The 27551-nt window shown below is 45.9% G+C and overlaps 1 protein-coding gene across 6 annotated transcripts in view; it reads right to left on the bottom strand.

The window, feature by feature from the left end:
• The window catches only part of Znf395 (zinc finger protein 395), a 53286-nt gene extending 25984 nt beyond the window's left edge, over positions 1-27302 (bottom strand). For 2 of the 6 annotated variants that reach the window (XM_021182242.3, XM_029469004.2), the window contains exons 1-2: positions 27175-27302; positions 15262-15353 (exon numbers count right to left, since the gene is read on the bottom strand). In XM_021182242.3, the coding sequence (XP_021037901.1) occupies positions 15262-15269 (8 nt within the window). In that variant the 5' untranslated portion in view covers positions 15270-15353; positions 27175-27302. Of the gene's footprint in view, positions 1-11019; positions 12289-14524; positions 14773-14857; positions 15027-15261; positions 15354-27174 lie in introns of those variants that run through there. The other 4 variants (XM_021182245.3, XM_021182243.3, XM_021182244.3 and 1 more) reach the window with 4 other exon arrangements.
• Positions 27303-27551: the final 249 nt, after the last annotated feature.

Below are 27551 nucleotides of genomic sequence, written 5' to 3'. Positions count from 1 at the left end.
AGAGGTAGGGCATGTGTGTGTGTGTGTGTGTGTGTGTGTGTGTGTGTATGTGTGTGCATGTTGTCACCTGTGCAGAGTAGGTACAGGGCACATGTGAAGGTTGGAGGACAGTGTGGGTGTTACTCTTCGCCTTCCACTTTGTTGTTTGCTGGTGCCCTGCAAACACCAGGGTAGCTGGCCTACAAGCTTGAGGGAGTTTCCTGGCACCCCTGCCAGTTCACCAGAGAAGCACTGGTATGACCAAATTGTGCACCATACCTACTGTCCTATACTGTACTGTACTGAAGTGTGTGCCTGATATAGGTGGATTCTGGAGATTCAAACTCAGGTCTTCATGCTTGTAACATCTCCCCAAAAGAGACTTCTAACAAAAGAGATGGGGCTGAGTAAGGCTGTATCAGGTTTGTGATACAGTACTTGGCTAGCATACACAAAGCCCTAAACTCAATCCTAAGTACAGGGACCAAATAATAGACATTAAACTATAGGCGGTGGTGAGAGTCAAATTTATAGGCAGAGTATAGGGTGGCACTCTAGTAGGGAAAACACTAAATATAATACTGGCTGGTGAGGAGGCTCAGCAGGCACTTGCCAGACAATGTGAGTTTGATGCCTAAGGACTCACACAGTGAGAGAATTAACTCCTAGAAGCCGTCCACCGACCTCTACTTAATGCACCGTGGCACACATGTCCCCCCCACCCAAACTCCCTATACACACAATAAATAATCACTAACATTTAAAAGAAGAAAACAGAATTTACCACTGATAAGGACAGTGGAAGGCACTAAAACAACAACAACAACAACAACAACAACAAAACATCAGAATCTCAGCCGGGCGTGGTAGTGATCTCAGCCGGGTGTGGTAGCGCACGCCTTTAATCCCAGCACTTGTGAGGCAAAGGCAGGCAAATTTCTGAGTTCGAGGCCAGCCTGGTCTACAGAGTGAGTTCCAGGACAGCCAGGACTACACAGAGAAACCCTGTCTTGAAAAAACAAAAACAAAAAAAAAAAAAAAAAAGAGAAAAAAAAAAAAAAAAAAAACCTCATAATCTTGCCAGTGTAATACAGTAACGCTCCCAGACTAGGGCATGTACATCCATATGGACTAGAATGCCATCCTACTATAGGCACAAAGGCCAAAAGCAAAATGGCATTTATTAGGGCACACACCTGTAATCTCAGCATGGGGGAGGCTGAGCAGAAGGACCAAGACATTAAGGATGGCTTTGGCTCATAGAGAGATCTCAACTCAAAACAAAACAAAACAAAAAGGCATTCAGGGGCTGGAATGATGGCTCAGCTGGTCTTCCAGAGGACCAAAGTTCGGTTCCCAGCACCCACCTGGGGTATCTCATGACTGCCTGGAACTCCAGCTCGAAGCCTCAGAGGAGACAATCCCTCTGTCTTCCATGGACACATGCTCGCACTTGGAAAACACATACACATAAATAAATCTTTTCTTTTTAATATATTTATTTTTATTTTATGTACACTGGTGACCTGACTGAATGTATGTCTGTGTGAGGGTGTAGGGTCCCCTGAAACAGGAGTTGTAGACAGCGATAAGCTACCAAGTATGTGCTGGGAATTGAACCCAGGTCCTTTGGAAGAGCAGCCAGTGCCTTTAACTGCTGAACTCTCTCTCCAGCCCACCACCCTCTGACCCAATAAATCTCTGCAAATCTCTGTGCTGTGTGGTAGACAGGGCAAGCTAAAAGGTCAAAGCCAAGAGGGCTCTGAGGAAAACTGCCAAGTGGGAGAAAGGTAGGGGGTGTGCTGGTCTGGGACACCAAATCCTGAAAGGACAGAAAAAGGGTAGCCTCGGCAAACACCTGTGGGGGAGCAGAAGGGGAGCCCCTGAGTGCCCCCCCCCCCGCCCCCAATGCAGAAACTGGAATGCACTCGTAGGCTTGGACAAACGACCCTAGTGTCCCAGGGTCAGAATATAAACTTTCCTCACTGCCTACAGAGGGAGCTGAAGCCAACACCCAAGAAAGCATGCAAACCATAAAGGGCTCTACCTTCTGTATGGGCAATCGGTCATGTCAGCACACAGACAGCCCTGGACCAGGAGTGTGGTCATAACTCTCCATTACTACTTTGGCTCCATCAATTAGCGTTGGTGCCATCTAGGAGTTGTGCAAAGAGCAGGCACCCATGGCTGCAAGTGCAAACAGGAGAAAGACACACAGCTTCTTTCTCTAACATACACCATTAGTGTCCTGCCTGTGTGGCAGGGGTCTAAACACTCTCAGGAAACTATAACCACCTCTCAGTGCCTCACCCAGCTTGAGCAGTGAAACCACGATTGGTATTCTGAAGAGCTCAAGGAGAAGACCCACAGGTGAGTCTAGTCTCCAATGAGAGTGAAGAGCTGAGAACTGCCCATTCTGGGTCCACCGCACTGCTCATCCACCCTCTTCTTCACACAGGCACTATCAACATAGCGAAGTCCTCTAGGCATGGGCTCAGATATCAGCTTTCTTAAACACCAACTTTTCTCACCTACCCGCACTCGGCCAGCACGGCGGGTGAGATCCAGAGAACACACACGCCTGGCAAGCTCGAAATTCTGCTTTCAGAGTACAATGCAGGCATCCTTCTGTCCATGCTAACCTAAATTCAGAAGTGCCCCCCATCCCATGTCTTCCTCAAGATGTATGATCCTTACCCTGCTACCCAAGAACTCCTCTTCCCCAGGACCCACCCAAGAGAAACTTCCCTCCCAAGAGCTACAAAGGCTCCAACCATGTCTTCTCTAAGGGCACTTGGAACAGAAAAAGATGAGCGGTAACTCCTGTGTCCATCAATCAGAAAAGAAAGAAACAATTGTTCCGCCTTCTAAATCTAAGGAGGAAATAAGATTGAGGCGACTTCACACACACTGACAAGATACCCTAGTAAGGTATACCCACATGCAGTACAGTGTCTTTAACTCTTAAGTCCTAGAGGCCCAGCTATAAGTATGCAAAGCATCCGAAGAATATCAACAACCCTAGGACAGTGGTTAACCTCTGGGGGGAGGGGGAGGGGAGGACTAGGAATAGAAGTGGTTGTCAAGAAAGCTTTTTTTTTTTTTTTTTTTTTTTGCCTGCTTAAAGTCTGCATTTTTCTTCCCCTATAGAGGGTATGTCTGTATATTATTTATGCAATAAAACTCTCACTCACTTAATTTTTTTTAAAAGAAGAGTTTGAGACCCCGCTCGATACATTTTAACAATGTGTTTAGTTAAGAGTGATTTCCACTGGAATCTGGCCTCTGCCTGCCAGCAGGCTGCAAACTCAGCAGTGCACAGACTGTGTGTGCTTCAAGCCAGCAGCTCGTTTTGCAACACGGATCTTATTTCAATCTCCCAAGCACAACTCAAGTTAACTCTGTGGAAACTCTGCAGATGGTTAAATTTTATGTCAGTTGGTGGGGGGGGTGGGGGGGGTAGAGTATGTCATGGGGACTTTGGTAATCCAAAGGGACCTCTCCTTGGAGCCATTCCAGTTCTAACCCATACTGCAGGGCTCCAAATCGACAAGCTAAAACACACCCTAGGCACACGGCCCGCACGCACGCACGCATGCAGCAGTAAGACAGTTCCTGCCCCATCATGCTTCCTCTGACTTTTCCAGCTGGGACTCAATCTAGATCCCTTGGGCTACTGAAGAGGAAGAACCATAAGAAAAAACAGTACAGCAGGGGCCACCTAGTTATACAGGAAGAGAATCCAACCCAGGGAATCACACCCCAGCGACAAAAGCCTCAGCCCCAGACAGTGTTATTTACACACACCCATTGTCTCTGTCAAAACTCACTAAAGAGCACAAAAATCTGAAATTTTACCTGTATTTAAATTATACCTTAAAAAAAAAAAAACAAAAACAAAAAAAGGAATGGTGGTACTCATCTTTAACCCCACTCAAGAGGCAGAGTTAAATGGATCTCTGAATTTGAGGCCAGCCTGATCTACATTGTGAGTTTCAGGACAGCCAGAGCTCTGTGGAGAGGCCCAGTCTTTTTTAAAAAATAAATAAAATCTCAAACACAGCTAAGCCATGGGACCCTGAACTATTTTATACTAGACACTAGAAACCTCTGCTCTACCATGTAAGGAGCACACCCTGCTTAGTGACATAAAAACAGGTGACAAGGGGCTAGAGAGCTGGCTCAGTGGTCACAATCACTTGTGTATTCGTAGGACTCAGGTTCTCAGCACCCACATGGGTGGCTCAAAACGATCCTGTAACTCCAGCACCATGGGTGCTGATACTCCCTTCTGGCTACCTCAGGCATGAGGCACACACATGGTGCACACACATGGTGCACAGATATACATTCAGGCAAATCTCATACACGTTAAAACAAATAAAGCTTTAAAAAAAATTAAAAAAAAAAAAAAAAAAAAGCCCAAGCCCAGTGATGGCAGCAAACTCCTTTAATCTGAGCACTTGGGAGGGTGAGGCAGAACTCTCTCTGGTGAGAGCTCCAGGCCAGCGAGTTCCAGGATAGCCAGGGCTACACAGAGAAACCCTGTCTCAGAAAAGAGGGAGGTGGGAGAAGAGAAAAGGTTTTATTACTGCCTACATTTAGCCACTGGCTGGCTGTTTTTAACCAAGTTTTATGACTTCCCAGTACTCAGAGAACAAAATAAAAAACTGAGAACTGCTGGTTCTTCCCAGTTTGCTTTTTTAATTTAAAAAAAGAAAGAGTATCTGGATGTGGCTATCTATATGTGTAAGCCCAGCATTTGAGAAGCTGAAGCAGGAAGACGGGGTGTTCAAAGGCTGGCTGAGAGACAAAGTGAGGTGTCTCAGGCTGACTTGAACTACTACATACTCTGTCTCCAACAAAGGCAAGATCCATAAATAAATAAATAAATAAATAAATGCCACGCATACTGCACTTGTAGACAGGCAGATCTCTGGCAAGTTCCAGGCCAGTGAAACCCTGTTTTTTTAAAAAAAAAAAAAAAAACTGGATAACACCTGAGGTTGCCCTTTACACACACACACACACACACAACGAATGTAGCTTACTGGTTCAGCCCTTATCTAGCAGGTATAAGGCCTTAGGTTCCATCCTCAACATCACACACAAAGAATTACATGTTAGCCTAACTTTTCTCCATTAACTACAACAGGTGGACCAAAGAACCGATTTCCAGCATCTAGACAAGTACAGACACCATGCAAAGCACAAGCAACATGGAAATAAAGGGGAGCTGGCCCATCATCCCACGTGAGCAATAGCCAGACTTAACCAGCCACATCTATAATCTCGGCCAGGCTCAGCAGTCATTCTACTCCTGTAATCCTAGAACTCAGAAGACAGACACAGGAGGGTCATAAGTTCAAGTCCATCAAAAAACACGTACTAAGACCCTGTGTCAAAAACAAACAAGCGTACAAATATCTTGTTTCAGTTCTACACAACCACTTTACGAGCATCCCAAGAACCACTCCTTGAGTTGCTGCGCTCCCGAATCACCTCATCCATATGAACAGAGCGCTTCTTGTCAAATGTCGGTTCTTCAAATGCCAGAATCAGAGCGTGAATCACATGGAGACAGAAATCAGCTTGTGATAGTCCTGGAAGATAAACTCAACCAAAGCCGTCTCTAAGGAGCTGGGGTTAGCCCGATGCAAGGCCATCCAAGCAGTACCAAAACAGCAAAAGTCACCCCAAACATCCAGACTGGTGGTGTGGCTCAGACCTATACTTCTAAGACCGAGGCAAGATCACAGCTGTGAGTTCAAGACCAGCCTAGTCTACATAGAGAGCACTAGATTAGCCAAGGCTACATGAGACCTTGTCTAAAAATAAAAAAAGATCCAAAGGTTGAGGAGACAGCTCAGCGATAAAGAACTTGAGGACAGGGGTTCAGACCCCCATAAAATCTGAGAAAACTGGCTGGCACTTGTAATTATAACACTCAGGAGGGAGAGACAGAGGATCCCTACTGCAAACTCATGAGCTAGAATAGCCAGACGAGTAAGTGAGCTCTATGTCCTGTAAGAGACCCTGCCTCAACAACTAGCTAACATGGAGAACAGCCAAGAAGACACCTGATGGCCACATCTGGCCTCTACATCCATGCTCACATGCACACATGACCATATACATGTAATCATACATACACAGACCACACATATTCAAAAAAAAAAAAAAAAGCAAATCAACATAGCAGAGTGTTCATTGTGACCTGCCATCTGCCCCACTTCCTTACCTTTCTTGAGAACCGAATTCAATTATATCAATCACAAAACAAGTCCCAACCCATCTCAAAAAGGCTAGAACCAGGCTGGGACAGGAACCCTGTGCTTGTCTTTGTGTGAGGTCCAGGTTCCATCCCCAGTACTGAATAAACAGAATTGAAACTTACGTTGTGATATTGATTCAAGAGGTAGAGCCGCCGGGCGTGGTGGCGCATGCCTTTAATCCCAGCACTCGGGAGGCAGAGGCAGGCAGATTTCTGAGTTCGAGGCCAGCCTGGTCTACAAAGTGAGTTCCAGGACAGCCAGGGCTATACAGAGAAACCCTGTCTCGAAAAAACCAAAAAAAAAAAAAAAAAAAAAAGAGGTAGAGCCATCATTCCAGGTCATTGTTCCACCGTGACAAGTCACTGAATCACTGAAAACCAAAACAGACTCTAGAGAGCACCTTGACTTCCTTCTTTCTTTTCTAAACATCCCTGATTGATAGCTTAGATCCAACTTGAATGCACCCAACAATGGGAAGCTCACTAGCACACAGGCAGTCATGTCCACTGTTGGACAACTTACCAACTGGAAACCCTTCTAATTGCTGAACTGCGGTCTGCTCACCCAGGGTCTGCAGTGAGAGGCCTGGAAGCCAGTCCGTCGGCTTCAGAGGCCATGTGTGTGTTGAGGCAGAATCAGTGTGTGTCGGATTAATGACAAGAGCACATCACATCCTCTGTCCTCGAACACTGCTTTTTACTAAACATTTGAGTTCATCTTATGAATAAACCCTTGGGCAGAAACATCGTCTCAGCTATTTTTTAAACAATTCCTAAATGTTACTTTTCATAACCTTGTAGTAGTCCATCTTTATAAGACGTGTCCACCAGAACTCATTTACGGTTACACACGCCTGTAACCCCACTGCTCAGGAAGTGGAGGAAGGAGGGCTGGTAAGAACCTCAGGCCATCTCGGGCTATATAATGAGATAATTTTTCAGTATACATTATCCAATTTCTGTGTAAAACATCATCTACATTTTGGATATGGTCTCAGAAGAGTAACTTCTGATTGCAATGCATAAACATCTCAAAATATTAAAGCCCAATTTTGTTTTAATTTTCTAAGTAGTATTTATTATACCATATGCGCATGATGGTAGGTCAGGCATGTGTGAGGTGGCCTGTGTATGGAGGTCAGAGGACCTTCCACCTTTACATGAGTTCAGAGGTCACACTTGCCGTGTTGGAGCAAGTGTCTTTACCTCTACGTTTAAAATGTTTCAAGTCGCCCTAGACATTCATGCATTACTGAATTTCTTTCTAACTCACCCTCCTCATTCTCAATGACTCTGAACCTTGGTTTACTGTGAAATAAGCAAACCCTTCCACTTCTGTGACTCTTAAACTGGATAAACATCGACACCCCCAAAGCCGGAAAAATGCCGAACCAATCAGCAGCAGAGGCCGCAGCACACAGCTTTTGCTTTCAGACCTCCCTCGAGGCCGAGGTGGAGCCAATAATTAAGTTCTTGCTTGTAATTGTCAAATTAAATTAATTAATACCACCACGAAGCCCACCACACTTTACCACCTATGGTTTAATATGAACAACTGTGTGTGTTGGTTTTGTTTGTTTGCTTGCTTGTTTTTTAAGTGTTAAATACAGCTGCTCACACAGCTTTAGTCCCAGCACTCGGGAGACAGAAGCAGATGGAGCCCTGTGAGTTCGAGGCCAGGCTGGTCTACAGCGTGAGTTCCAGGACAGCCTGGACTACACAGAGAAACCCTGTCTGGATGGGAGGGGTGTTAAAAACTTTACTAATTGAGTCTAAACATATTGGAGAATGAGGGAAGAAGCAGAGGCAGAGGCAAGAGGGCACATGGGACATGAAAGAGGAGAATAATCTCTGGGTCTCAAGAGGATACACAGGGAGGAAGGGTGTAGCTGGGGTGAGGAGATGGGGCAAGGGGAGCTACAAAATGAGCAAGCCACACCTTGTTCAAAAAAGGCACAATGGTATTTAATACATTGTAAGCTGATTTTAAAAATGAAAATAGCTTTAAAAAAAAAAAAGTTTACTGGGGCTGGAGAGATGGCTCAGCAGTTAAGAGCACTGACTGCTCTTCCAAAGATCCTGAGTTCAATTCCCAGCAACCACATGGTGGCTCACAACCATCTGTAATGGGTCTCTGGTGCCCTCTTCTGGTGTGTCTGAAGACAGTGACAGTGGACTCATATACATAAAATAAATAAATCTTAAAAAAAATAAAAGTTTACTAAAGCCAAAATGTAATATAGCTGCTAACTCTCAGTCATCATATAAAACAGGAAATGGATTTAGTTTGATAGAATTCAGCTGACTTCTAGCTACTCCTGCATCCTACAGACACATTTAAAAAAAACAGAATACAGTTAAACTTCAAAGAAAAAAGTCTATGTAGCCCAGGCTGGCCTCAAATTTACAATCCTACCTCCTGCCTCCAAAGTGCTAGGCCTATGAGCCACCAAGCCTAGCTTCCAACATCTTTGTTTTTTATGCTATCAAAACAATATATTTTTTAAATAATTGAATTTTATCCTACCTATACAAAAACAAGAATGGGGTGACTATTTGCCAGTCCCTCTCACTGTAGCTCATATGGGAAGACCTCTCAGAATCACAGGTGACTATGGATTCTTCAGAGTACACTAGAATGTTCTAGACTACAAAAACCTCAATTTATTCCCAAATCAGACTAGTTTATCTGGAGTCATTTCCATATTACCACCTAGACTTGAACCAACTGTTCTGCAGCCTCTCTGAATCCTGGAGCTATGCCAGGGGTAAAGAAATCAGAGAGACATGACTTGTCTCTTCTTACTCCTCCCTCAGTACTGGCTCACAGGAGACACAGGCCCTGGGAAGCCACTGCCTCATGGCATTTGATAGTCCTGACTCAACATCTCACCAGGTTATCATCACCCTTCAATGATATGCCTGGAGTCACCTAAGCATGAGAGCCAGAAACCTACAGTGAAGATGCTAGCGAGACCCTGGTATCCCTAGAAACAAGTGTCAGCCTGACTTATCCAGTGGAAGTTGGCTTTAAAAAATACTATTCTGGTCAGGCAGTGGTGACAAACATCTTTGGTCCCAACACTTCAGCATGTTTGTGTTCAATAGACTGGGTTCCAAGACAGCCAGAGCTACACAGAGAAAGAAACCCTGTCTCAAAAAAAAAAAAAAAAAAAGAAAGAAAGAAAGAAAGAAAGAAAGAAAAGAAAAAGAAAGGGGAAAGAAAAAAAGAAAGAAAAAGAAAAAAAAAGAGAAAGAAAGAAAAAAGAAAAAAATTCTGGGGCCGGAAAGATGGCTCAAAGGTTAAGACCACTCTTACAGAGGACCCAGGTTCTAATCCCAGGAGCCACATGGAAATTCACAGTCCTAACTCCATTCTAGGAGATGCGACATCTTCTGGCTGTCATTTGCACTACACATGTGGTATACACACATACAGACAGACAAAACACTCACACGTAAAAATAAATCTAAAAATACATAGTTTTGATCAAATAAAGTATCTCCAGGCTCCTTCCTCCTCAGAAGCAACAGCCTCTGACTGGTATAACACAAATTCACTGCATGCAAATATCCCAGCAGATCCCATGTCATGCTCTTTCAGAATCTTCCAGTGGCCAGCCAGAGCCTGTGATACAGATCCCAGGCTCCTGGCCTTGGCATTTAAGGTCTTGAAACCTGAGGTCCCAAAGCCAAATGCCTATATATGCAAAGAATGCAAAAACCACTTCAAAGCACCAGGGGACACTGAGACCATGCCAGCAGGGGGCCTGTCTTTTGTACTCAGCAGGCACACATCCCTCAACCTGAGAGAGCTGCCATGTTTGACTCCTCAAAGCCCCAAATCCAGAGGTTTTTCTGGAGTGCTCCAATTTTTTTTGTTTTAGTTTTTGTTTTTAAACTGTGGTGCTCAGGTGTGGTGATGCGCACCTTTAATCCCAGCACTATGGAGGCAGAGGCAGGCAGGCAGGCAGGCAGGCAGATCTCTGTGAGTGGGAGACCATCCTGGTCTACAGGCTAGCCAGAGATACAGAGTGAAGCTGTCTCAAAAAAAAAGAAAGAAAGAAAGAAAGAAAAGAAAAGAAAAGAAAAGAAAAGAAAAGAAAAGAAAAGAAAAGAAAAGAAAAGAGGAAGAAAAAAGAAAAGGGAGCTGGAGAGATGGCTCAGCGGTTAAGAGCACTGACTGCTCTTCCAGAGGTCCTGAGTTCAATTCCCAGCAACCACATGGTGGCTCACAACCATCTGTAATGAGATCTGATGCCTGCCCTCTTCTGGAGTGTCTGAAGACAGCTACAGTGTACCTATATAACAACAAAAGAGAGAGAGAAGAGAAGAGAAGAGAAGAGAAGAGAAGAGAAGAGAAGAGAAGAGAAGAGAAGAGAAGAGAGAAAAGAAAGGAAAAAGAAAACCTTTGGAAGTTTGGTGTTGTCTAACCTATAAGTCACTGACAAGTGCATAAGCCGTATACTACACATGTCCCCAAACCACCTTTCCAGTCCCCCTCTTTCACAAAATCTCTGTTCCCTCTCACACACAACCCTGGTATCCATGCCTCACCCCAGCCCCCACTCACTCACTCCATGTCTTTCCCACGCAGCTCTGAGGTGTCCCAAACCCCCTCCAGGACTTGGTTATTCCCAGGCCCATCAGCACACACCACTGGACTGCCCTCCCTCCTCTGCCCACTTCATAGTGGCATTTAACACTCTGCCTTGCCCCTTCACCAGGATATATCTTATCTCTCCAAATAGACCATAAACCCTCACCTCTTTGTTGGGCTTCCAGCTATCTTCAGCCCTGGGAGGTGTACCTCTGCACACAGACAGCTTCATAACTAGTTCAAGAATGTGGAAAGCCTCCCAGTGCATCTCAAACTGTGAGTGGATTATGATTCCACTAGAGAGTGGCTGGATCAACTTGGTGGGAAACAAAAGCAACAGGACAGATAATAAAAAATAGTCGAAGATTGCACCAAGAAAAGAGGTAAGACTTCACAAACTAAAATAGAGTTTTACATCCACTATTAGGTATATAAAGCCATGATGTAAATTTCCTTTCATTATTTTACTTTTAGAGATTATGAGTGTGTGAGTGTGTGTGTGTGTGTGGTGTGTGTGTCTGCACTTAGAGGAGTTGGTTCTCTCCTTCCACCATGTGAATTCTGAGAATCAAAGTCAGATCATCTGTCTCAACGGCAAGCCCCGCTGCCCATTGAGCCATCTTGTCAGCTCTCAACTTTCTTACCTTAGGTCACAGTCACAGTCACAACTGCATACAAACAATGCCCTACAATGAGCCAAAGAATTCACTTCTGTCTGTTCTGTACAACTGTCACTATAAGGAAAAAATGCCTGTGATGGCTCAGGCCTTCCAAGGCAGGAGAATTGCTGTGAATTCAAGGCTCCTGGGTTACAGAGCAAGAAGGACTGAAGAGAAAGAAGGAAAAGGAAGGAAATAGAGGAAAGGGAAAAGAAGGGGAGGACGACAAGGGAAGAGAAAAGGAGAGGAAGGTAGAAAGGGAAAGGAACCAAAGGAAAGAACAGGAGAAAGGAGGAGAGAACACGGCCCTGACGGCCTCCAGCCCCATCCCTCAAGCCCCTTTTCCCCTCAATTCACTGATTCTGCATCTCAGAGAAGTAAGCAGCTGAAACGAAGATCCCAGCTCATGCCACAGCCTTCTGCAACCATTCTTCAAATGCAGATGTTGCACGCTGAAGCTTGGGGGATTTGTTCAGCAAATCACCCTAAGTCACTCTTGCAAAAAAGAGAGCAGACACCAGTGGACAGGAAAAAAAAATTCAAAAAAGTGCAAGCTCCCTTCTATGCCTTCTCACCAGAATCCTAAGACAGGGTTACTGGAGGGGGCTGGGATAAACCAGGCCCACAGACGGTCCTCAATTCCTCTGTCTTCCTTTAACTTGTCTTGCTGTTCATCCCTCTCTGCACAAACACCGCAGGACACTTACCTTCACATCTCAGTAAAGAGTAAAGTTCAGCACGAAGCAGAGCCTAATAACATTCTCCTCCAGCCAAGCCCACCCCACTTCCCTCCACCCCCACCCCTGCTTATAATAAATGGCCTCATTTCCCCAGCACTGCTCCTCCACAGCCAGGGCCAAATCCAGACAGTGTCCAGTAAAAGGTCAAAACAGAAGCCCTGCAGGTCAGACCCTCAGTCCTGCATGAATTCTCTGCTGCTCCTACGACCAAAACAACTCCGAGCTTGCTCTCTGAGTTCCCTGACAGGTCTCCATACCCTCTGCTCCAGGGCTCCCACCTATCAGAGCCACAGTTACTAACACCTACATACCTACTTCCAGATAAAACAAAAGAGACTTCTCTAGGGCCCAAGTGGCAATTATCTTCTCTGCAAAACACACATTTTAGAGTCCGGTTACCAACTACAGCAGCTCCAGGCCCTGGTGTGTGATCAGCTTCCTCCAGGATTTAATTCCTATTCATTTCTTCCCTTCACCCACTCCATCAACAGATTACTCCAACAGCAGCAGCAGTGTCTTCCGCAGTGTCTTCCAGGAAAACCAAGTCCAAACCCACAGCACTCCAAAAGTGCAACAGGCTACTTTACTGGTCTGTCTCCTAACATCAGATTCAAAACTCCTTACCAATATCCTTGTTACCTCATCCCCTGGTCTACTGTCTTCCCAGTCCACCCTGGATAAAAGTCCAATTCCTCAGTCTGACTTTCTAGGACTTTCACAATCTCAGTCACTGTTCCTCTCTCTTACTGTTCAGGTAACATTCCAGGAGGGCCAAGGCCATCTCCTGGTCTCTAGAGAAACCCATATTCATCTCCACTTTGTAGCCCATTTTCATAAATCTCATCTTTGAAGGACACACAGCCCAGGCCTGGTAATCCCAGTCCATAGCTCCCTCCCTCCCTGTGACCTCCAACAGCACCCAGTTCTGCACCTGGCATTGTGACAACTAACTGTGCCCCATCTGGAGTCCTATTTCACATGCTCAAGTCTTTCTATGTCCTCCAAGAGATTACAAGCCCCGACGGGAGTTATCTACGAGTCTTCTATTGCCTTTCTCACCAAAACAAGCAAGCCCTTGGACATCCTTTTGCAAACTTGTCACCTGCGAACTCCTCCTTCTGACTGAGTCTTGCCAGGGAATTATCCACAGGTGGAAATTATTTTAAACTGAGTTCCGTATTCCCTTCCCCACCTTTATCTCCCATGCCTCCTGTGCCTGAGCGTGCACAGTAACTTTGTAGCCCTTGCACGTTCATTTACATTTGAGCTCTCAAATCATTTCTCTCTCCTCTTGTAGCTTTCAGAGACCTTAGACTTTTCACGTGCCTCTCAACATCATCCAGAAAGCTTGGCAGTGGGAAGAGGGCAGAGTGGCTTCTCAGAGGTACATGTGGGCTAACCAATTCCCTTGTGTTTCACCCTTCCAAAGCAAGAACCTCTCTTTACACCCCCCCCCCTTAGAAGGCTGTCCTCAGGCTACAATACCTGTTGATTGCTCAGTTTGAAACAAACTGCTCCACTTTACACCTTTCTGTTAAGGGATCTTGCAGAAAGCAGTGAAGAACTATAGATAGACCCTGTGCCATGGCCTGGCATCATGGGAACCCATGCCTGGTGGAAGTCCTCCAGAACCACAGGAAAGGGAGGGATGGAAAAACAGGGCTCGCGCAAGATTGCTGGCAGGTGGGTCTCTTTAGATCTCCAAGTGGGCCCTAAAGTGAAGGTGCAGAGCCTTAACTCCCAGGCAGGAAGCCTTGGAATTGTTTGCCCATGACAAACTCCCTTTGCAGGCCCCCATGGGCTACTCCAGAGGCCCACAGTGCCACGGCCAGGGAGGGACCCAGGGTGAGCCCGGAAGGCTTAGAGCCAAGGGGGCGGCGAAAGGGGCCGCAAGAAGGGGATTGAGAGAGGGTGTGTCGCGAGGCCAGTCCCGCAGCACCGCACTCTCTGGTTATGGAGAGGGCAGGGGCGCGCATAGCGCAGGGCTGACGGATCAGCCGGAAAGGGAGCAGGTTAACAGGTCAGTGTGGCCCCGCGAGGCCACTCCCGGCCACCACTCAAAGTTGGGAGGGAGATCCGGCCGTAGGACCCGCGACATAAACAAGGCGACGCGTGAGAGGGCGAGCGGCCACCCCCACCCAGTCACCCCGCCAGCGCCGCAGCAGCCCCGGTCCCGCCCGGGCCGCGTGAGCCTCCTGGGTCTCCCACCCACCCCTGGCTGTCGGCCCCAATCCCGGGCTGCAACCCCTGCGAGGTCCCGCGCGCAGCTCACCTCGGCCGGCCACTGACCCGGACAGCTCGGCTCCCTGCAGCGGCCGCGGCCCTGCCCGCCACCGGCGCGGCCCCTGCACTGCGCCGCCTCCCGCGCCGCCGCCTTCGCGCCCACCTGGCCTGCCCTCCCTCTCCGGGACACTGCGCTCACGTACGCGGCCGCGGCCACAACCCGGCCCGGATTCCCCCGCCCGGGAAGGGAGCGCGCCGAGCCGCTCGCAGCCAGTCCGCCCGCGAGCCAGCCAAACGCGGGGACACACCCCCGGCCACGCGCGCGCACGGCTCGCGCGCCCCCAGCCCCAGCCCCGGACGTGCGCGCGCGCGCTCCACACACCCTGCTTGGCGGTACACAGTGGGCGCTCAATAAGTGCTGGAGCGACTCCTCTCACACATGCGCACTTGAACCTGACCGAATTGTGACCCACTTCCCCAGCCCCCACCCCGAAATCCGAACGTTCAGCACCACCCGGAACCGAACTAGCGTATCTGCTACCCCCGCGCCTCCTTTTTTTTTTTTTTTTTTTTTTTTTGGTTCCCCCCCACCCCGCCGCCGCCGCCCCCAACTGAACTGCAAACCCAACCAAAGTTTCTAGCTGTTGTTTTTCCAGCGCGCCCCAGGGCGGGAAAGGAAGCCAGAAGCTCTAGGCGCCAGGGACAGGAGCTTGGCTAGGGCGACAGGGACCCGAGGCCGGGTAGCGGGAGGCGGCGCGCGAGGGCGGAAGCGCTTGAAAACCCAACCTTTCCATTTCGCTTTGGACCAAGAGTGTTCTTCTCCAGTTTTATGACTTTTATTCGTTTGTAGTTGTAGCGCGAGGCGATGTTTACTGTTTCTGGAATTAAATAGGAGAAAGTTAACTATTAGCCTTCAACCCTTGTGTAAACAATACCGGTTGCTTTTTGGCACCGTTAGGCTCTGGCTTTTGGATAATTTGTAACAGGGAGAATCGAAGCGGTTCCATTGTGTAGTTCTGTGTTTTTTCTAGATAAGGCCAAGGACGGTGGAGAGGGGTGTGTGCGAATGTCTCTGTGTGTGTGTGTGTGTGTGTGTGTGTGTGTGTGTGTGTGTGTGTGTGTGTGTGTGTGTGTTTACAATCAAATTTAATGAGTAAAAGAGTAATAGCCCCTCCCTCATCAAAAAAAAAAAGTTTTAAAATACTTCGAAGTTGCAGTTCACCTCCAATTTTGGACTTCCTGTGTTTCTAGGAGGCCGTGGAGAGTTAGTAAAGCTTGGGAATCACATCCCATTTTAAGAGCTGAGTTAGCATTGGCATCTTCAGCAGGTTCAACCCTAAACACATCAGCTTCTTGATCTATAAAACAAAGCAGTGTAACTAGAGATAGTGCCTAGCTCACGGCAAAGGGAAAACAGTATGTCCTGGGAACCGGCAAGAGGGCTCCTGGGTAACGCTGCTGTGACCAAGTCTGATGTCACAAGTTAGAGCCCCAGCATGCACAACATAGCAGAGGGAATCAACTCCAGCCCTGTACATATTCAATAAATACATTTAAAAACAAATAGTATGTCCTTTTTCCTGCCCTCAACTATTTGTTGAAATAAAATTATCCAACTGGAATCAAAATTCCTACAGGAAATGATTCACAACTAGGGGTGATTTTTTTTTTTTGTCCCTAGTAATATTAATTTGTCCTTAAAATATCTAGATATATTTTTACTGGTGTTAGGAGGGTGATTTCCCACTGTCATCTAAGCTGCTGAAGGTTAAGGACTCCACCAATATCCTGCTGTGCACAAGACAGCCCCACACGGATGAATTAACTAGTTTCAAATGCCTGCCTTACCTGCTCTAGGATCAGCCTGCCCAGGGTGTAGTTCACCCAAGACTGCTTCTCCCTTCTAATTCTCAACCTCAGGAAACAATTCTGTTTCCAAATAAGAATAAAGTGTTGTAGGGAATCACAGCGATGACTTTATTTAATACACAAAGCCTTCCCTTAACATGAAGATGTGGATTGGAATTGTACACTTTATGATTAAAGGGACATATGCAGTCCATGCATGGCTTTCTGTTCTTGTTCCAGTTGTCCCCAAATGCTTCTGTATAGTCAGTGCCTCCTCTCAAGTCTTTCTTGATCACCCTGAAGTTTGCAATACAGTCTCTGCCCCAAGGAACACTTGGCCTCCTCAAGAGCAGACTGCTGCTCACTCAGAATTGAGCAATACAGAAAACAAAGCCCGTAATTGATCACTGTAGCCCAGGGACTAGGGTGTCTGAGACAAGTGAGTCTTCAGAGTAAAATCCGGGCCTCCAGAAGTGCTTGTTGAGCTAAATGAAAGTTGTATACACAGAGTAGGTCTCCAGCTGGAGTATGAGCGACATGGCAAGATTTAAACGGCTAGGCTCTGTAAAGGGATGAGGGGCTGGCTTCGGTTTTTGTTTGTGTTTTCTGAGACAGGGTCTTTAGCATTGTAGGTAAGCCTACACCTTTTAACTGTGTTTTCTGAGACAGGGTCTTTAGCATTGTAGGTAAGCCTACACCGAACTTTTTAGATAAACAAGGGTTCTACCACTTCCCAAGAACAGGGGTCACAGGCAGGCACCGACATCCATTTATGTTTCATTGAGAACCAAACCCAGGGCTTCATTCGTGCATACTGGGCAATCGTACTGCCAACTGAGCAACATCTCCAGCCCAATTTTTTTCTTTTTATAATTTTTATTTATTTATTTATTTATTTGCTTTTTTTTTTTTAAGGCAGGGCCTCTCTGTATAGTCCCAACTGGCCTTGAACTCACAGAAATCCACTTGCCTCTGCATCGTGAGTGCTAGGATCACATTTATGTACCACCATTACTGATATTTATTTACTTACTAATTTATTTTTGCAGTACTGGAGATTAAACCCAGGGCAATGAGCCTGCTGGACAAGCTTTCTACCACCGATCTAAATCCCCAGCCTGAATTCATTTTTCTTTATTTTTTATTTTTATATTTGTTTACTCATTTATTTGTTTGTTTTTCAAGACAGTTTCTCTGTGTAGCCCTGGCTGTCCTGGAACTCATTCTGTAGACCAGGCTGGCCTAGAACTCAGAGACTGACCTGCCTCTTCACCCCAAGTGCTGGAATTAAAGGTGTGCACCACCATCACCTTTTTTATTTTTCTTAAACTATCTCATTTAAACTTTTTAAAAAGATTTGTTTATTTTATGTATATGAGTGTTCTATCTGCCTATATACCTGCATGTCAGAAGAGGGCACCAGACCCCCATTATAGATGGTTGTAAGCCACCATGTGATTGCTGGGAATTGAACTCAGGACCTCTGAAAGAGCAGCCAGTACTCTTAGCTACTGAGCCATCTCTCTAGCCCTTCATTTAAAGTTTTAGCCAAACATACGTACACTTCCTAGAATGACTGAGTCTTGATCAAACTGGGATGCTCGCTTAGTTGACAAAACACATGCCTCACTGTGTGCAAAGTGAGCCATACTCTGAATAGGAACAGAGCCCATGGCTTGTTCTGGTTGAAATCTCTTCTTGGTATCACAGGCTGTTCAGGGACATATGTCTTCTCCCAGCATATGTTAGATGCAAATCCCTTTTTACTGCTATAGTATATATCCCAGAGTGCCTCCCTTTAGCCCCAACTCAGAATGTCCCATTATCACAGATGCCTGGTCTCAACACAAACACCCAGCATGAAGCACCTTCCCTCAGAAGCCAGTCCCTGGCCCTGAATACACACATGCAGCCCAGTGCATGCCAAGCCAACTGTGCTTGCAAAGACTGACATTTGGAGTTTGTAGTCCTGTTGTTTCTGCTTCCCTCTATTAAAGGGCTTGCCCATGATGAGGGCTGTCTCATCTTTGGCCTGCTGACCTTCCTTTCTCCCACACCCTGGCTCTCTACAAAAGTGCTGGCACCTTCTGCCTTCCTTCCATTCAAGTAACCGGCCCTTTGAAGACTATCTCCTATCAGCTTATGCAAAGCAGACCCAGACCTTTGTCCCCACCCCTACCTAATGCTATACAGACACAGGAATAGGTCATATTTGGGGCAGTTATGAGCCTAAAATGGTCACCCTCCTCAGACTCTTGATTCTACTGCTTACAGGCTTGGCTTCTCCAATCTATCCTTCCCTTAACCTCTTAGTTCTGCCTAAGGCTTCCCAGAGGCTGCCTGAAGCTTTTCTAATACAGATCCAGCACTGCCCATAGAACCCCTCCTGGTGAGCCACCACCTGCCTCCCTCTCTGCTTTCTGTACACTCTATTCACACTCAGCTGCTCAGCAGAACGCATGTCTTCCTTTGTCACTGGCTGTGTTCTCTGTTCACACTCACTGGTTTCCATGGCTCTCCCTGCTCATCCCTAAGCAGAAACACTTGGGGAGCAAGTTCTCTGGTGTGCTTCCTTTGGCCTCCAAAGCAGGAGGAGGTGCCTCTCCCAGGGTCAGAGCACCCTCAATTTACACCCTCCTCACTGAAATCTCCACTCTTTCATCTTAATCTCCTACAAGACTAAAGATTTGCAGGTCAGTCTCATTGTCCATGATATAGGCAATGTCCTGCATGGGGCCTTAGACAGTGGTTGCTAGATGGAGATGCTGATGGCATCTGAGGAGAGAGTAGCAGTGATCTATGGTCAAGGTGCTCCTCGGTTCAAAGCACACTTTAAATGCTCTGTGGGCTCCAGGACTCTTGGGAAGCTCCCAGCCATTGTTTGTTTGTTTGTTTGTTTGTTTGTTTTTCAAGACAGGGTTTCTCTGTATAGCCCTAGCTGTCCTGGAACTCACTTTGTAGACCAGGCTGGCCTCGAACTCAGAAATCCGCCTGCCTCTGCCTCCCGAGTGCTGGGATTAAAGGCTTTTGCCACCACGCCCGGCCTCTCAGCCATTTATCTAGAGTAGAATGAAACTTCCAGTGTGAACTGGATCTTCAGCCTATACCACTAGGTGAGGCTTTCTATTACTTGGTTTCCTGAACTCCAAACCCCCATTGTTGGTGTTGGTGTTGTTGTTTTCCTTTTTTTTTTTTTTAAGATTTATTTATTTATTATATGAAAGTACACTGTAGCTGTCTTCAGACACACCAGAAGAGGGAGTCAGATCTCATTACAGATGGTTGTGAGCCACCATGTGGTTGCTGGGATTTGAACTTTGGACCTTCAGAAGAGCAGTCGGGTGCTCTTACCCACTGAGCCATCTCACCAGCCCCTGTTGTTGTTTTCAAAACAGGGTTTCTCTGTGTAAACCTGGCTATCCTGGAACTTACTCTGTAGACCAGCCTGGCCTCAAACACCTAGAGATCCGCCTGCCTCTGCCTCCCAAGTGCTGGAATTAAAGGTATGAGCCACCACCTCCTACCCAGCTCCAAACTCTTACCACCAATTCTTGCTTGACATCCCAACTTGGTTGTCTATTAGACCTGGGGCTGGAGGGGGGGGGGGGGATCCATGCCCAGAATCAGACTTCTGTTGGCCCTCGACAAATCTGTTCCCTCCCACCTCAGTAAATGACAGCATTCGTCTAGCTCTCTGGAAACCAGCACACATCCTTGGAAACATCTTTATCTCATGTCCTTCCTTCCTTCCTTCCTTCCTTCCTTCCTTCCTTCCTTCCTCCCTTCCTTCCTTCCTCCCTTCCTGTTTCAAACTCTGTAAGACATTAATTAAAGAAAAAAGAAAAAAAAACCCTATTGGCTCCAGCTGCTTATATCCAGCACAGCTTCTCTGAACCAGCTACCATCTCTCCTACTTGGACTTCTGTAATGGAACCCTCTCTCTGTTGCTTCTCTACAATCTACATAACACCCAGGCAAATGCAGGGACCCTTTGGACCACTCTTCCAATCAAAACCTCCAAGGGCTCCATCCCCTCCCTCCAAAGCCATGTGATCTTAGGCCATGAAGTCCTGGCCTACCCAGTGACATCAGCTCCATGCTGTTTCTCAAACCAGCCCCCACCTTGGCCTCTTTGAAATTGCTTATTTAGAATCTAGACTGATTTTCCTCTAGAAGCCTAGTATTTAACTACATCTCTGCTCAAACACACAAGACATTTTCCTCCCAACATATCTAAAACTGCACCGGCACCGCCCATCCCTTTACCCAGAGATATTCCATAGTCTTAGCTCTCATTACCACCTGACAATCTGTCACCAGCTGCTTGGCTACAAGTTCAACGAGAACAAGGATTTTATTTGTGCTGTATCCTTGGCTCTCTAGGGCAGTGGTTAGCATACAGTAGATATTCAGTAAGTAATCAGAAACTAAGGGTCTGACTAGTCAATCATGGGCTAAAGAGATGGTTCAGTGATTAAAACAGTTTAGCAAGTTTGAAGGCTAAAGTTTAGATCCCCAACACCAATGTAAATGCCAGGAGGAATAGATAGCCTGCCTGTAATCCCAGACTCTGAAGTTAGCAACAGGGGAATTCCCAGAGCAAGATAGCTAGCAATCCTACCTGTATTCACAAGCTCTGGGATTGATTGAGAGACCTTGCTTCAATGAGCAAAGTGGAAGAGAGATGGGGGATAATTTCTGATCCAACCCAACCTCAACCTTGGGCCTCCACACACATGTCCACACATCTATATGGTACACACATACATATGTATGCCTGTGCACACATGTATCAAAACACATGCAAATGTGCATATACACCTTCATACTTCACACACACATGGAAATGAAAAAAGGGTATAGGGAGGTACTCATGAGTCAACCACAACTTTAATTTCTTAAACCCCCTCCAGAATTTAGCTTCTCTAAAGCAGACAGTCAAGATATCTATCAGCTCCGTAGTTTGGGCTTAGTTTCTTTTTTAGTCAAAGCAGGAGCCGCTAATGCCTCTTAGGTACACACTTCTAAACCCAGCTTCCTTTGTGGTCCTCTCAGAACCAGGTAGTGAGTTTCAGATGGAAAGAATAATATGCTATTTTTTGTACTTGTAGCATTTTGAGTGCTTTTTTCTGGTTGAAAAAAGCCATGGTGGATCTTAGTGGACAAAAAAGGAGAGGGGGCAGCATCTATCCAGAGCACTTCTCACTCTAAGGACTGCAAGAGTCAGAAGTTCTAAAGAGAATAGTTTGCAAACACGCCCGGGGCCAATGGCAGTTCTCTCTAATCTACTTGTCTTAAGGCTTTTCTGGAAGGAATAGGCTTTGTACTCCATTGCTAGAGGATTGACAGGTTGTGAGGTTGTTCAAAACTCAAGGGTGTACCTGAAGTCCCCGGGGTAAATCTGTACAATGACACTTTCTCTCGGACAAACTCCTACACGTGTAGACAGCGGGAGGCACTCCAGTGCTCAAATGCTCAGCTCTACGCCTACTTCCTCTACTAGTCTCTGCAACTAAAACTCAGCAACAATCCATGCTCAATAAAGGGAAAAAAAAAATACCCAAGCCCTAAGGACTGTGGGTATAAGGGAATGTGTAACCCCAGGCAGGCTGTATATGCACATATGGTTTTATCATCTTATGCTTCTGTGGTTTCTATGACACAGGAAATTCATCCCGGACAACGCTGCCTGCTTTCTAGTGAGGGCAGAAGACAGAGATGAAAAGTATGTTTATCTTGGTGCTGGAAGCAGAATGATAAGATCCAGAACAGGACCACTTTGAAGGTGCAAGGACTGTGACTCCCAGACACATCAACTCGCTATGGAGGTCTAGAAGACCAACAGCAAGATTTCCACACTGCCTTCTGGCTGTCTTCACGGCTGTCACTCCGGAGCCTCCCAGATACAGGCAAATTACACATGACAAAAACTAATTCAACTCAGTCCCATTTGTGTGCTTCCTGATGGGGGGACTTGGGGATGTCCTCTGTTATGACCCCTGAAGGAAGGCTCTTCCCATAGAAGATCCTTAATAAGGCCTGGGGCAGCTTTTCCCACCCACAAGGGAAAAAACTCAGAGCAATAAAAAGCGTCACAATATAAAACAAGATGTGTAGACCAAGATGGTTTAGCAAGTGCAGGCCCTTGTGTCAAGCCTAGTGACCTTGAGTTTAATCTGTGGAACCCAAATAAAGGGAAATAAGAGAAATGACTCTTGCAGGTTGTCCTCTGACTTCCACTGACATGAGTACATGGGTACCCATGGGAACACACACACACACACATATACACACACAAAATTAGTTGTTTTGTTTTGTCTTGTTTTGTCTTGTTTTTAAGGTAGCTACATTATTTTTGAAGCACTTTGTCCCCCAAGCCTGGTGTGCTAGAACTGGGTTCCCAATTTGGCAATAGTGAGAGGGGAGTGGGGGTGGGTATGGGGACTTTTGGGATAGCATTTGAAATGTAAATGAAGAAAATACCTAATAAAAAGAATATATATTAAAACAAAGAGGTGGAGTCTTACGTGAAGAAAAGTGTCCTGATCTATGAAAGGGAAGAAACTTTTTCCACTAAGTTATTTAATCTTGAGAAATTACATTTGAAGGAGAATCTAAGTCTTAGAACAATGGTGCCTATTTTCTTAAACTCAAAGTTTAGGTTAAAAAAACAAAAAACAAAAAAACTGGGTCCTACTTTAGGATTGTTTGTTTGTTTAAAAATTTTTATTTTTAATTATGTGTGTAGTGTGTGTGTGTGTGTGTGTGTAATGTGTGTGTGTGTGTGTGTGTGTGTGATGTGCGTGTACAGTAGCACCAGAGGCCAGAAGAGGGTGGCAGATCCACTAGAGCATTAGTCACTGGTGGTCGTGAGCTGCCCAATACAGAGGTTGAGAACTCAACTCAGGTCTCAGGTCCTCTGGAACAGAAATAAGCACTCTTAGCTGCTGCCCCATCTCTCTAGCCTGTTTGTTTTTGAGAGTCAAACACATTCCTAGAACTCTAGGTCTCAGCCTCCTCACATAGCTATCTATCTATCACCGCACTGATTCTCTCAAGTTGCAATTCATTAGACATTAGATGGTATCCTGCTTTAGTAAACCTTTTAATTCGTTTTGATAGAGACTCTATGAATTATTAAAGTCCTATTCAGTTACCCGTTTGTACTATCCACTTGGGAGTACTCTGATTTTCCAAAGCTTGTCTCAGGCATGGCCCACCTCACAGTGTTCACACTTATAAACTGCTGATTTACCAAATCCCAACCCACCCTCTCCCACAGCGCAACGGACTGCTTCAGTGCCTCCTGGGAGACAAGAGAAATGTCCGGTAGCAACACATTCTCTCCTTTAGCACTTCAGAGGACTTTAGTCCACTTCAGACAGTCCTACGGTGTTCTCTCTCCCTCTCTTGTATTTCCCACTGTAGCACCTATGGCTTACCTCATGACCAAAACTAGTCACCAAAGGCAAACTCCAAAGCTCACTTAGCCAACAAGTTTACAATAAATACTAAAAGCTGGGGAAATGACTATCATCGTTTGCTTTGGCATCAGCTAAACCCATTTCCAACAAGCAAACCACCACTTGGTTAACTTAATGGCTTCTATATGTCTTGGTATGTGTGGTAGTTTGAAGAGGTCTATCCCTATTCAAACCAATAGTCATGGTGCCTCTTCACAGCTATGTGAACTCTTAAGATAGAAATTGGTACCAGGGACTATGGTAGTGCTGTGATAGGCCTGCCCGTGGTTTTGTTTGGAGGAATGTGGGTTTGGGAACTTTAGATTAGGAAAGCTGTGGGATGCTTTAAGTGGGACTCCATGGGCCATCCTAATAGGAACGTGGAAGATAGCAGTGCTGAGAGTGATTTGAACTATGGGGGCCTGGCTAGAAAGGTTTCAGAAAAAAAGAACATTAGTATGTTACCTAGAGATTATTCTTGTGATATTTTGGTAAAGAATGTGGCTGCTTCTTGCTCTTATCCAAAGGGTGGGTCTGCCTGAGGCTAAGGTAAAGATATTTAGATTAATTGCACTGGCAAAAGAAATCTCAAAGCATCCTAGTATAGAGTCTTTCCTGTGGTTCACTCTCATGAAGAACAGTTTGATTAAACAGAATAAGCTGAGCAAGGAAAATGCGAACTGTGTGATTCAAGTACTAAAGGAGCACCAGGAAGCGAAGTGAGCTCAATCCTGGATTCAAGGAGATATACAATTAAGGATATTAAATGGAATTAAGGGAATAGTGACATCAGGGCAAGATCCCATCTAGCTAAACTTCCATCTTGTGAAAAGGAATTAAAGAAAAACTTAGGTCCAGGCCCTTAAACTTAGCACTCAGGAGACAGAGTCATGCAGATCTCTGAGTTCAAGGCCAGCCTGGTCTACAGAATAAATTCCAGAAAGGTCAAGCATAGTCAGTGAAGGAAACCATTAAAAACAGAGAGCTGAAGATGTCATTGAACAAGAAGGCCATGTTCTAGCCCCAACAAACAGCAGAATTTGGAAGCTTTGGCCACGTGGTTCTGGATTTAGAGTCAAGAAGAGAGGAAAGAGGTTATAGAATCTCCCTCTGCAACTAAGAAAAGTCCCTGAGGCCAGGCATGTGTCAAGAGGTGTCTCTTCACCGGGCGGTGGTGGCGCATGCCTTTAATCCCAGCATTGGGAGGCAGAGGCAGGCAGATTTCTGAGTTCGAGGCCAGCCTGGTCTACAGAGTGAGTTCCAGAACAGCCAGGGCTACACAGAGAAACCCTGTCTCAGAAAAAAAAATAATAATAATAATAAAAATAAAAACAAAAAACAAAAAATAAAAACAAAATAAAAAAAAAGAGGTATCCTTTCTTTTTTGTTTTTTTTTTTTTTGTTTTTTTTGTTTTTTGTTTTTGTTTTTTGTTTTTCGAGACAGGGTTTCTCTGTGTAGCCCTGGCTGTCCTGGCACTCACTTTGTAGACCAGGCTGGCCTCGAACTCAGAAATCCGCCTGCCTCTGCCTCCCGAGTGCTGGGATTAAAGGCGTGCACCACCACGCCCGGCCGAGGTATCCTTTCATAGAGTCCCAGAGAGGCCATTGTGTGAAGCTGTGAAGTTGAAGCCTGGCTTGCCTTGGAGGCCCCAAGATGTCGGAGATGCCAGAGTTGTGATACCTGTCAAGGAAAGCTACTCACTGGGAATTGAACCAGCCCAAGAGAGAGAAGTGTGTTGCAGTCAACAAAGCTGAAAGGAGTTGGGAGTTCTGAAGAGCATTTTGACATCAGACCTGGGGATGCAGAATTTAGAGTTTGCCCAGCTGGATTTGGTCTTGCTTTGCTTCAGTATTTCCTCCCTGCGCCCCCTTCCCTGTGTTATAGAATGGTAACGTGTATCCTGGGCCATTATATGTTGGAAGGATGTGATCTGCTTTTTGATTTTTAACCCCCTAGGGGATTACAGTTAAAAGATTGCATGAACATCAGAAGAGACTTTGAACTTTGGACATTTAAAGGCTGTTGAAACTGTAGTAGACCATAGAGACTTTTGAAGCTGGACTAAATGCATTTTGCAGTATGTTATGACGACAAGCCTATGGGAGCCAAGGAGTGGAATGTGGTGGTTTGAATAGGTGTCGCCCCCATAGACTCATGGGCTTGGATGCTTGGCTCACAGGGAGTGGCAGTATTAAGAGGTGTGGCCTTGTTAGAGTAGGTGTGGCCTTATAGAAGAAAGTTTGTCACTGTGTAAGTGGGCTTTGAGGTCTTAAATATGCTCAAACTCGCCAGGTGTGGTGGTGCATGCCTTTAATCCCAGCACTCGGGAGGCAGAGGCAGGCGGATTTCTGAGTTCAAGGCCAGCCTGGTCTACAAAGTGAGTTCCAGGACAGCCAGTGCTATACAGAGAACCCTGTCTCGAAAAACCAAAACAAACAAACAAAACAAAAAAACAAAAAACCATCGCCTTCTAGAGCTGGAGATACGGCTCCGTAGTTAAGAGCACTTTACAATTCTTCATTTTCTCCACGACCATGATATGTGTCTGACTCCACTGGACTATTATTCCTTGTGGGTTCCTCTCAAAAGAGTTTCTGAGTCAAAGGACTGACTCATGCCAAGACACAAAAGCAAACTGCCCCATTCCCCAGTGGATTCAGATGAAATCTCACAATAAACCAGGTACATTTCCAAAAGGAGACACTGGAAAAGCAAGCAAGGTCTATATGGACTTACTATGGACTAGCAAAAATAATCATGATTTACCAGTTATGACTCACCTCATCACACAGAAAATGTTACCACTGCACCACAAGTTGACATATTTTGGAATCTGACATTTCTTTCTGTGTGATCTGTTCTGGTTGGCTGGTTCAATAAAACTATGTGAGGCTTTCTTTATTATTATTATTATTATTATTATTATTATTATTATTATTATTATTATTGGTTTTTTGAGACAGGGTTTCTCTGTGTAACCCTGGCTGTCCTGGAACTCACTCTGTAGACCAGGCTGGCCTCGAACTCAGAAATCTGCCTGCCTCTGCCTCCCAAGTGCTGGGAATCAAGGCGTGCGCCACCACTGCCCGGCTGAGGCTTTCTTTAAAAGATTGTGTGTACTTTTATTGCATTCTCTTTTAAAATTTCTTTTATTTATTAATCTCTCTCTCTCTCTCTCTCTCTCTCTCTCTCTCTCTCTCTCTCTCTCTCTCCCCCTCTGTGTGTCAGGCATCAGGCATACACACACGTAGCACCACATGAATGTGCGGGTGAGAGGACTCCTCTCACAAATCAGTTCTCTCCTTCCACCATAGGGTCCTGGGATTGTCCTCAGGTTTTCAGGCTTTCTGTTTGGTGACCCATCTTGCCACCCTTTCTCATGCCTACCTGCTTTGTCATGTATTGTCATGGTTGCCCTTCAGTTCTCTATGTAACCAAGGATGATGGCCTGGAACTTCTGTTCCTCCTGCCTCCACTTCCCAGAATGCTGGGATTACAGGCATGCACCAGCAGACCTGGCTTCTGCAGTTCTAGAGCTAGAACCAGGAGCTCAGTGCCTATCAGGCAGGCACACCACCACGTGAGCCGCTGCATCGCCAGCCTCTCTGTTGACTCTTTGAAGGGAAGAAGTCAAGGAGTATTGCACAACACACAACAACGTTTCCAAAAACTTGTCTTTCCAAATTCCTCTCCTCAGAATTAAACTTCCACATCTGCCGTTTCTCTCTCTCCCCCCTTTTTTTTTTCTGCTGTCTTCAGCCTTG

This window comes from Mus caroli, unplaced genomic scaffold, assembly GCF_978045245.1.
Source record: "Mus caroli unplaced genomic scaffold, Mus_caroli_1 scaffold_12, whole genome shotgun sequence".
Classification (NCBI taxonomy): domain Eukaryota; kingdom Metazoa; phylum Chordata; class Mammalia; order Rodentia; family Muridae; genus Mus; species Mus caroli.
This window is presented reverse-complemented; position numbering and strand designations above follow the sequence as displayed.